Raw genomic sequence first — 12,439 nt, 5'->3', positions numbered from 1 at the left:
ATATATTTTAATAACATTAGGTTTAACGAGTACCTAGGTTTGCTGCTACAAGGAAACTAATAAAGTGTGTTTTCTTGTAAAATATTGATAGCTTAGTACAAAATAAATAAATTTGATCAAAATACAAAATATATCCATAAACAAGCAAACTACAACATTTTACAATATTCTCCATAAGAATAACATGGGAATTTTAAATTTACAATTTTGTTAATTTTCTCCGTTACTATTAACCGAACAAAAATACTTTTATATACTAAATTAATTGTTTTTTTAAGCTCTTTAAAAAGGTCTAAAGAGAAATTGGGAAATTTTGTGTTTTGAGGGTCAAAAGTGAGAAAAACCAATTTTTACCCCATAAAACCCCCCGTAAAGCCCCGTTCCCATTGTCCGATCATGCTGGTTCGCGAACTCATTCAAGTTTATCCCGCTTTACACCTTTAAACCAAATTTCATCAAAATCGGACAAAAATTACTCAAGTTATCGCGTTCACGGACGTATATATATATATATATATAAAAATTTGAACGAACGGTGTTTTTGGCCTCTGGGGACATCAAAATGAAAAAGTAAATCGGTCCCGGGTCTAGGTCTTACCGTGCCACCTACGGTAATAGCTACTTCCCTATAGGGAAATTCGCTAAAATCAAAATATGTACCTCTTTCCGAGAATCCTCTACATAACCTAGCCCCTTGACTTGGCAGATCACCAAAATGAACTACTTTACCACTATCACCATTACAGAAATGGGGACGCATCAAGGGTATATTTTAGTATAAATAAGAATGCAAGATGAGTGATATGCCAAAAGGTACAACACATGGCGACTGGGTTACATTGATAGTTAAATTGGAAGATTGCTTGTATTTATATAAACAAGTTGGCTAACATCCAGACTAACAGTGTGGATCCCACACTCGAATGTGTAAGAATATATGTTGCTTTGTTAGGTAGGTACCGACTACGATTAGCTGTTTCAAACATCAACTGACCACGACCATTACCACTCATATTAAAACCCCGAAGATCAACGATACCTGGGTCCAAGCTACTGAATATTCTCACAGTCAACCCAATAACTTTTCATTGTTGGGATAGCACTGTAATCACTCAATAATAACCGAGGCCTGTAAGTAATAATTATCTCAAAGTTAAATACAACAAACTTAAATTCATCTACCAAGTTAGTATTAAGTGTTATGGACATCTCGTACTGTGATTATAATATAAATCTACATAAGAAAAGAATACATACAAAATCCACAACTGCTGGTGTTTTTTCCTTTTTTCCTTTGGCCTTATTCAACCCCTTTCCAGCAGATTTTCTACTACTCTTGGGTGTGCTGGTAAGTTTATTAGGATTACTATCTTTTTTGTTTTGTCGTTTTTTCTCTGAAACCTTTTTTCTATTTTTCTCTTTTTCAACTTCCATGCGAACATCACTGCTTTCATTCTTTTTGTGACTTTCATCCTCGGTTGCAGTTTTTGCCTTTTTCTCAACAGGCTTGATTTTATTCTCATTGATTTCACTGATAACGACCTCATCGTCTGAAGTCGCTTCACAAGCTTTTCTCTTACACTGAGATGGAGGACTTTCAACGTTCTTGACCACTGGGGGGCTCAAAATTTGGAACGGTAATCTTGCTGCAAAAAATAATAAAGCTTAAACATCAGGTGTATATTATAAATCAAGATAACTTCCCAAAATAGTTTGTAATAGTAGTCACTTTTATAATTAGGCTAATTCATTATAGCCTATTATCAATGGATCATTAAATCATTAAATCATTAATTTAATAGTTCATTTATTCTGGTACTAAAATTGTTGCAAATTTATTAAGTATCCCAAAGAATTGTAGATAAGTTTTAACTGCTCAAATAAAACAGCATAGCCTATCTGCATTTTTTGGGTAAACCAGATTCTTTGTTGACACAATCATGACAGCAGTGAAAATAATTCTAATGTCGTTCATTCGTGCAGATGATATTGCTCTGACGTCTCTAAAGAAAGACTGTGCAAGGTTGGAGATTTATTTTTATAATTGCAAGCTCGATTGTAATCATAAGACGTGAAATGCTTTCACCTAATAGTAGACCAACTACTTTAACTACAAATTAAAAGTAGATTGCACACTTACCACATATTGAAAGTTATTCTAGAACACATGCTATACTTTAAAAGCCATCAAAAGGGACCTAGTGTGAATTTGCGAACCTAGCTTGTATTTAGAATCCAAGCAATTGTGCAATATAAAGGCTGGATTGTCTTGAGGACTCAATGCAAAAGATCTGCATGTGTCAGCCGTGTCTTTTGTTTTCTCTCAGCTGAATATCATACTAACCTGTGTGCATAAGTTACTAGAGTGTTTGTGTGTGTGCTATGGACAGAATTGTTTCAAGCAATTGCAATTGCAATTGCATTCACCAATCTACAGACTGCTAGCAAACTAATGAGGAATAAATTCTCACCTAAGAAGACACTGAGCAATATCTCGGAATAAGTGTGAAAAATTTGATATCCGATCCATCGTATTATCAAACAAAAAAATGTATAAATTTAGACCTAATTATGGATAATCAAAATTATACAGTATTATAAACAAAAAACTAAACATCTATATCGATTTGCAACAGCTGGAACAATGGAGTCGGATTTCAAAGTTTTGCAAACACAAGTCCTTAAATACCAAATAACAACATCATCAGCTGGAATTCACCTTCTTCACAAAGAGAGGGATTTCTTTATTGGCAATCAGTAATGTGAGATATATCCCCTAATGATGACTGGGGTTCATTAGGGATGGGACTCAGATGATAGAACTGAAACTCAGACATTAAATTATAGTAAACGACTGCGAGGTTGGCTTGTCTCCCCAACCCAGATGAAGCAGCATTGACTTAAAGAAATAGATAGCTGGAGCACGCTGCAAACCTGCAGTGTTAAACCATAAGAATATTTTACCTTGTTTAAGCTTCTTTAGAGGTGGCTCGGTTGGACTATCTTTCATTTCTAGTGATAGCAAAGGCTTTTCTCTTTCTAATTCTCTTCAAAAAAATTTAATCTGAAAAACAAATAATTAAATTTGGCATTTCTTTATCATAAAACTATGCTTTACCGATGAATAGTCTACATCTTATGATGCACTCTGGATTGATTCACTATGCTGAATGGTCTAACTTACGACCAATTCCTCAATTCCCACGGTTTCTTCTGGACATATTTAATTGTTTGATTAAGTTTCATCCTGAAAGTAATTTTAGTAGGCTATAGGCAAGGCCACACTAAAAAAACAGGCCGTAATGCTTGCCAAGCATGACGTCACGATAGAAGACGGCAATGATGTAGGTATTTATTTATTTATTTTCCAAGGAAAGATTAAAACAAGCAGCTGATCACAAACGGCAAACATTACGTTATTGCTGTCTTCTGTCGTGACGTCATGCTTGACGAGCACTACGGCCTGTTTTTTTAGTGTGACCTTGCCATTTTATTTCAAATCAAGTGCAAATTATGTCTAGACCAAAAGATAAACTAAGTCATTCTGCTTGCTTCATATTACATTTCAATGACAGCATATACAGTAACGGGTAGGTACAAAGATCATTTTCAGAATCACCTATCACCGCCTGTATCTGGTGTGGCAGCTAGAGACGGCGACGTATTCAACTCAATCCTCGCCGACATCGCTGCCTTCTGGGAGGCAGAACTCAAAGGCAGGTAATTGTAATCATGACAAATTTGGACAATAAGTCGATTAAAGTATGTTCTTTCCAGTTATGACATCCCAACCTAATATAACCGCCGCAGCAGCGCGCTGTATAAGTGCAGTCTCCGGATAATACCTAAGTACCTTTTGTCATAGTCCCCTTGAAACTCTGGTTTGGATCACGTGTTAAAAATACCTTGATAAGTTAAAGGTTTAAATTATTAAACATTGATAGTCTACATAAATCAAATTTTTAATTTATGTTCGATCTGTAATACTTAAGCTCTATTACTCAACAGTTCTCGTCCACGAGTCTCAATTAGGCCTACTTGAAGTAGGTACCAGTAAACCTTTAATTGGTATCATGATGTGCGTCAATTAGGTACTCCAAGATTTTATGCCATAGCTTACTGTGTACGTCAGCTGTTTTTAGCGAATTCTATTCTGTACAAGGAATAGCTATTACTATAGATCTCATGGAAGATGTAAGAATTTGTGTTCATCGGACTTCATTTCATTGTTAAAAAAATTTACTTACACAGTTGATGACACTGCTGTAAGTTATGTAAATAAAGAAAGTCAAAATCTTTTGAAAATATGAAAATTGGCAATTTTGAAAAACCAAAAAAAGTATGAGGATTGTTAAGACATGTTTGCAGACGTAACTCACAGCAAGTAGCCTACAAAATGTTGTCTCACATTTAACATAGCCTAAATTACTGTTGATAAAGTTAAAGATCAAATACAGTAAGTTAAATGCCAAAATACTTAACTTAAGTTAATTGTTGTTTATATTTTAAACAATAGGAACTAAGTTAGGTCACCAAAAGGTTTCCTGGAAAAAGTTATAACTTAAAAAGTTATATTTACTTTTATATTAATTTAACATAGGCCTACTGTGTAACTTAGTTAACAATAAATTGTTTACCGGTATTTTGGTTCTTCAGTTTTCTCTTCGTACAAATAGCTTTGAGGTTAAGTTAAAGGTATGGCGTGTAAAATTGAGTTAGGGCCTATGAAGGTCGTGAGATAACATCATAAGTTTAATCACTATTCAACACCTCAGTAAGACTAACTTATCTTGAATCTTCGACCTAACTTACACCTTGACAACTCAAACCTCACTAATTCCAAAATCTTGTACCGTAGCTCTAATTTTGACCCTTAAGTTACCTTAGCTTTGAGATATTAAGGTCCTAATGTAAATTACTTGGAAGCATTCTAAGTACACGTTAAGTGATGTTTTGGTAAAGGGGGAGAAACCATATGTAGGCCTACTGCAGAGGGGGTGCCGCTCAATAGAACTTACTTACTATGCATAAATCAAATAAATTATAGCCTCTAACCTAACAAGCATGAAAGGACTTATAGTTAGGGCACCAACACTTTTAAATCCCTTTATGAGATTATAAATTAATTAAATATTTTATTTGGTTTTAAAGGTAGGCTTACATTTTACATTTTAGCAGATGCTTTCATTTGTCCAAATGGGAAACTGTAAGTTAAGCGTTCATCAAATGGCATAAATTACGGGGGTAAATAAATTAAAAAGCTGCTTATTAGTAGTCCTAGACCTAGCCTATATAGGTAATATTTTTCATTAATACATAGCCTACTTACGGCGAGTTGTATTCAGAGGGTTTGCAAAGTTATTGTTTAGCTTCTTTGTGCAACACTGTAAAACCAAGTTCTGCAATCCACAACATAGGTAAAGCAATTTCAACCATGAGCTAACTTACTTAGCTAGTAACAAAATGTGATAACTTATTGTGGTAAGATTTAATGTTGTGTAGAAACTTTGAAACGTCAAACCTGCAACCAAGACTTCAAAAAACTAAAGAGGCTTAAAATAAAATGACTTGAGTGGTAAAATTCCTGCAGTGCATTAATTTTAATAATAATAAACTTGTCTCGAACGAAAAAAAACATTCTTGGTCACTCGGTCAGCGCGGGAAACACAGACAACCCAAAGCACTGCTAACTAGTATAAACAACTTTTTAGTGTGTTACTATGCTGTATTATCGAGAGTACTATAAAAAGTTCTTCCATCAACAGTCGATAATTCAAACGTGCTAAAAGGCCTCTCATATTATTAGAGCTGAAGCAGTTTAGTGTGAAGCTTTAGTGTGAAGCAGTTTAGTGAGTCGGTGGCTCAGTCGGTAGCGTCGCGGACTTCGGGCCCAAGGCAGCGATGTCGTGGGTTCGGATCCTGGTCACTGCCGATAACATTTTATCAGTACAGTTCACCTTTGTACTGTACCGGCTCACTCCTTGCTTTGCTGTAAACGATCCACGCACGGGCGCTCATTGAGATATAGATTATAACGGGCGCTTAGTCTATGTGGACGGGCAAATGCAAGGTTAAAAGAGGCCGCCAACCTCTTTAAAAAAAAAAAAAAAAAAAAAAAAAAAAAGTTTACAATAAATTTGTTTGGCTACTTTACCTCAATCAGGTTACGGTGTCCAAAAGTAGCCTATAAAATGCATTTAAATAGGGGATGAAGATTAAGAGGAAATTAAATTATTTAATTACTTTTTAATTACCCTTCGCAGATACGATGTATCATAAGCTTATTTATTTATTCCAACGGACAACACCTTTTTACAATAACATATACATAATATACAACAATTTACAAAATGTGCATGAAGTTTTTAAGTTATGAGATGGCAAACCACTGAACTCAGTGTGCCTAATGAAACACAAATATCATTAGGTTTAACGAGTACCTAGGTTAGCTGCTACAGGGAAACTAATAAAGGGGTTTTAGCGAATTTCCCTATTATATAGGGAAGTAGCTACTACTGTGGCATTGTGAGACCTAGGCCAAATCAGCATGATCGGACCATGGGAACGAGGTTTATATACGGGACTTTTATGGGATAAAAATTGGTTTTCTAATTTTTGACCCTCTAAACATAAAATTTCCCAATTTATCTACATACCTTTTTAAAGAGCTTAAAAAAACAAATATTTTTTATATCAAACTGTTTTTGTACAATTATTATTCGGAAAAACTCAAACAATTTTATTTTAAAATTCCCATTTTTCTTATGTAGAATATTGTAAAATATTGTAGTTTGCTTGTTTATATTTTGATCAAACTTGGTAAATCTATTTATTTTATACTAAGTTATTAATATTTTACTAAAAAAAAAACTTTTACCCTCCCTGTAGCAGCAGGCCTGTAGACTGGGACGGGTGGCGTCGTCCTGTAATCCAGCTACTAGGAGGTCACGAATTGTGGATATTTATAGGCGTACACTGTGGATGCGATACTCCCTCGTGTGGATTAACGTCCGCACGAGTGAGTACTACGACTATCCGCAGTACTATCCTGATAATTAGACCAATTCGTATATACCAAGGAAAAATGTGGTTCGGATTCCACTATAAACTGTAGGTCCCTTAGTTGCCATTAGCTGTTTGGGCTATTAATTAACAGCTGTGTCTAAGGAATGTCGGCCTTAGTCACTAACAAAAGACTACAAGATCGCGCCACTCATTCTACACTCATCTCCATTCATACTTGGCTTAAAATACCTACTATGTATGGTCGCCATTTCAATGAAAAGTATTAAAAGTATTAAAGTATTAAAGTATTAAGGCCTAGGTACTCATAAAACCTAATTCTTATTAAATACATTTAATTTAAAATCAATTCAGGCAAATGGAAATTCCCTTAGTCGGCAGGTTTGCTGTGGTGGGGGTATTTATGTATTCAGTTGTTATTGTTATTAACTCGTAAGATTATTTTCTGGTTGTTTCAGCTTATTTCCCTCTAGGGAAGTAGCTATTGACGTAGGCGGCACGGAAAGACCTAGGCCAGGGACAGATGGACAGATTATACTTTTTCAGTATGATGTCCAGCAGCCTTTAACTCCAGGCCGTGGCCTTCGAAGTGGCAGGTGGCAACGTCACAAGTAGGGTTGTAACAGCTGTTTTGTTTGGAAGCAGGTAATGGTATTTGTGTATTTATGAAAGCTTGGTTGCTGGATTATGATAATATTGACTCCACTTTAACAAACCCCATAAAACCACTATTCGTTCAAATTCATCATATTTAAATATATTTATATATGTGTGTGTCCGTTAGCGCGATAACTCGAGCAAAATTGATCCGATTTTGATAACATTTGGTAGAAACGAAACATTTAAACCTACGTTTTTTTTAACAAGTTCACTAACCATCATGATAGGACTATGGGAACGGGGTTTTATGGGGTAAAAATTGGCCTTTCCCCATTTATGACTCTAAAAGCTTAAAATTTCCAAACCATTTCGTAGAGCTTAAAAAAACAACAATTTTGTATTTTGAAGCGTTTGTTGTGTGCCTAATGGCTACAGAGATAATTAAAAAAACGTTACATTTAAAATTTCCCTGTTATTCTTATGGAGAATTAACTGTTGTAGTTTGCTTGTTTATGGATGTATTGTAATAAAATTTGACAATTTTGTATGGTAGAAATCGAGAAAGGTAAATGGAAATTCGCTTAGTCTGCAGGTTACTGCGCTGGGGATATTTTGCGTTACGCCAGTGGCAATTGTGGCATTTTAAACAGAATTTATTTATTTATTTTATTTTATATACCAACACGGACATCTCCAATTTCATAAACTAGACATTATGTAACAATAACAATAAATATATGTATATATATAACAACAATAAATATATAGTAGATAACAACAACAACAACAACAACAATAAATAAAGCAAATCTGAACATTTAATGGATGCCTGCAACAAATATAACAAGTTTTTACAGAGAAAAGAGGAAACATTTAATATTTATTCAATTAAATAACAAAAGGATTAACAAGTGATAGAAAATAAGAGATACAAAATCAAAATTTAAATTTAAACTGGGATGAACATGTTGATAAACTCCTTTCAAAATTATGTTCAGGACTATATTCACTCTCTAGAATGTCTTATTTTTGTAACCATAAAACATTAAAAAACATATATTATGCTAATGTCCATTCGCATTTATCCTATGGTTTGTGCCTTTATGGTTCAACTACAATAGCAAATTTGGATAGGATACTTAAACTTCAAAAAATAGCAATAAGAATAATTTTGAAATAAGAACACAATGAAAAACCAAAAACAAATTCAAAGAACTGAAAATTTTAACGGTATATGGCCAATATATTTACGACACAATTATTCTAGTAAAAAACTGCTTGAGCACCTCTGAGACAAATTATCACCCATACAACACTCGGCATAAAAAATTCCTTATTTCAAGTAAACATAAATTAAAATTCTATGAAAAAAACCATCCTATATAGGATTAAAATTTTTTAAGCATCTTCCTAATGAAATCAGAAATGAACAAAGCAGGAAGAATTTCATGAGAAAGCTAAAACTATATTTAGTAGAGCAAGCATTCTATTCCCTGGAAGAGTATTTTTCCACCTCCCCTCTTAGCGTTAGTACATAATTGATTCAGTTTTGATTATTTCCATTTCCTGATTCTTGGTTTTTTATTTAGATAACTAGCTGTGTGCCCGTTCTACGCACGGGGATCTTATAGTAGTCAGTTATAATCTTCTTATATTAAGATTAAGAACAGCAATTAGTTTGCACATTTGCAGATATGCTGGCAAAACTATTATATATAAACCTTCGCAAATACAGTATCTGACAGTTCAAGCCAAAATAAATGCTTCGCAATTAAATGTCACCCGGATCGTGTTGGTCCATAAGTCCAATGATTAAACTAAAAAATGTTTTATAGATCCATGAAGCGTAGCCCTAAAGTAGGCCTATAATTGAAAGTTACTTTCCACATCGGTTAACTTAAACGTATTTAAAGTACTACCTCAACCTCACCATTTAACTCTTTATTCCGGTTGACATTTTCAGTATCAAAGGTGCTCTTGTCCATTCCGTGAAACACTGAGAAATAAGGACATTAATGCGTTACCAACATACAACAAAACAACACAATACAACAATCCAACAAAGGCCACGAACTATTGATACATAAACAATATAAAGGCGTAAACAATTCATGATGGTTTGCCCAACAAATGTTTTACTCAAATAGGTTATCATTTTCTTAGCATACCGGGTAAGCTAAGATTTGGAATCCAGACAGAAAAAGCAAAACTATACAGAGTTAAGACATCACTTAAATTGAATACGGACGGCTCTAATAAATAAGGTGCAACACCAACGATATCAAATTTGTAAACTACCGGTTCTAAGGAAAAGAACCAGTACCACCTACGTAAGAACCTACCTAAGAACTATAGTAAATTGGACCAATTAAATACATTAATATCTAGTCCCGAGGTTATTGATCTCTTGCTTTTGGATTTTCTCGTAAAAAGTTATAGCGTAAACTTATCGGTGTCAGTTTGAAAAAAAGCAACCTTACCCAAACAACTTTTTGTTATTTAATAGATTACGCATTCTCTAAACAATGATTAGTATATCTATTAACATTAGAAGGAAATGTGACGAAAATCACACAATGTTGGGGTTTTGGTCATTTGTAATTTTATTTTTTAAGTAGGTAGGCCATGTATTCTATGGAAAAGTACCGGTATCAAGGATCGTCGTCAAAAAGGTTGTTATGAATAAATATGTAGGCTTACGTACCCAAGATATGAGCTATGGGCCTATTGGCTGTATGGTCCAGCGATTGCATCACACGGTGAGTAGAAACAGAAAGTGACACATTGGAAAAGCGAGTTTAGCACTTCCTCTGTTAAACCTCTGTTACAATCACCCACTGCAGTTGTGATTTTTTACTTTACACTTTACACAACCGCCATTGAAGCGCCGTCAATGAGTGGAAACCTTTTTTGTAAGCTATTGGCGACGATCATTTCAGTGTCACAGCCCTATACAACACTGATTCAAGGTCTTCTTCTTTCTGGTTGTCAAAACTCAAGAAACATTTTATACTCAAAGAATTTCTGGTTCCGATTTGGACGATGTCTAGTTATTTAATTTCATTTACGGTTACACTATTAGACTATATTATTGCACTTGCGATTAATTAAATCCGTTATGTAAGAAAAACGTTTTTAATCTCACTTGGTTGGGATTTGCTTTCAAAACGCGATTCGAAATAGTTGCGGTATTTGTAAACAACATTTGTAAACATGTCATTGACAGCTAGAAAAAATAATCTTGATCCGAACAGCTGTTCGTTATTTCATAGACGATTATGTGATAAAAATTGAACGGAAATTTGACAAAAATCGCACAAAACTGCATTTTTGAACGTCCGTAATTTTATTTACAAAGTAGTGAGGCTATATTTAAATCACTAAAGACACTCTCGCCAATCCAGTGAATACATTAAAATGACTTGGATCTTGATATGTACTCTGGTTTTCACGGAGAAGATTGCGTAAAATGCCATCTTGAGTGTTACAGACAAAGGGACAGACAGACAGACAGACAGACAGACAGAAATTGAGATAAGACTCGTTTCTGCTTCTTTAATGTATAAAACGTAAAAATAACCTAAACGTATATAATTCTGAGCAATGTACAGACAAAACTCTAATTTTATTTATATAGATGATCCAAGATATGCAAATCTGTAAATTATTAATTTAAGATAGATTTAGTTGACACCATTCAATGTACAACACTGTACTTTATGAATAAAGCATATTTGATTTGATTTGATTTGATATATAACGGCAAATGACAATGATAATTTAGACAAATTAAGTCATTCCATGCCTGCAACCATAGATAAAACATACTCCCTTAGCTGCAACCCAGCAATACTCCTCCTGAGAGTCGCCACACTGTCGTGGAAGAAATCAACAGATTCAGCGATGCTGTTGTCAGACCTTTGAAGGCGAGACATCGTGCAATTTGCTGCGTTTGGTGCAGGTTTAGCCTCACGAACAGGTTGCAGGATCGGGTGGCTGATTGTGTTTTGAATAAGATCAAACGCAGGATGTCAGGACAGTCAACTTTGCCATTGAGGATCTTGTGTAGCAGCACTATGTCAGCAGAAAATCTGTGACTCGCAAGAGACTGCAGCCCCAGATCCCGAGAAATGTCTTCAATTGGGACGTGCCCAATTGGGAATGCTCCCTAGTTCTTCAATCAGATATTTTTGGTGAGGGTCCCATATGGTGAGGCATACTCAAGAATCTGGCGCACCAATGCGCAATACAAGGTCTTTAGAGCCATCATATCGTTGAATTCATCTATGGTTGAAGTGTCTCGAAAAGCGGAAAACAAATCCAAGCATTCTATTCGCTCTGCTACAGATGTGAATTACGTGGGACTCAGGGTTTAGTAAAGGTGTCAAAATAACGCCTAGGTCCTTTACCTCCTGAACTCGAGTTATGGGTTCACCACGCACTGTGTATTCAAACACTGCAGGAGAATGACAGCGGTGGAAGGTTATTACTTGACACTTCTTGATGTCAAGTTTCATTCTGTTGGTATGGCACCAGAATCTGAAGTTAGTTTTACCGCTTTTAATGGAAAGCGGTACCGTATAGATAAAACATACTCCCTTAGTAGATTTCTCATCCTTATGGAACAGCTGAAGACAATTTTATTGTTAGTTCTGTACGGTTTATGTAGAGGTCGTGTTTGTTTACGGCAGTACAAACCCTGTACAAACTGTACAAACCCGTTACGTTAAAGTCTTGTGGGTGCCAGAAATTGAACCCATCCCTCCCGTAGCGAAGTCTGAGACACTAACCACTATATTACTATGTCACTAACCAA

The 12,439-nt window shown here is 35.0% G+C and overlaps 1 protein-coding gene across 2 annotated transcripts in view; it reads right to left on the bottom strand.

The window, feature by feature from the left end:
• Positions 1–5,530, bottom strand: part of LOC129003195 (chromatin assembly factor 1 subunit A-B-like) — a 28,640-nt gene extending 23,110 nt beyond the window's left edge. The window contains exons 1-3 of one of the 2 annotated variants that reach the window (XM_054431476.1): positions 5,330–5,530; positions 2,965–3,064; positions 1,258–1,646 (exon numbers count right to left, since the gene is read on the bottom strand). In XM_054431476.1, the coding sequence (XP_054287451.1) occupies positions 1,258–1,646; positions 2,965–3,010 (435 nt within the window). In that variant the 5' untranslated portion in view covers positions 3,011–3,064; positions 5,330–5,530. The remainder of the gene's footprint in view (positions 1–1,257; positions 1,647–2,964; positions 3,065–5,329) is intronic. The other variant, XM_054431477.1, reaches the window with a different exon arrangement.
• Between the last annotated feature and the right edge of the window lie 6,909 nt (positions 5,531–12,439).

The sequence above is a fragment of the Macrosteles quadrilineatus genome, unplaced genomic scaffold (genome assembly GCF_028750875.1).
Source record: "Macrosteles quadrilineatus isolate MER2022 unplaced genomic scaffold, UCM_ALF_1.0 Scaffold_9__3_contigs__length_116548681, whole genome shotgun sequence".
NCBI lineage: Eukaryota > Metazoa > Arthropoda > Insecta > Hemiptera > Cicadellidae > Macrosteles > Macrosteles quadrilineatus.
The sequence above is the reverse complement of the archived record's forward strand: the minus strand, read 5'-3'. Positions and strand labels throughout refer to the sequence as shown.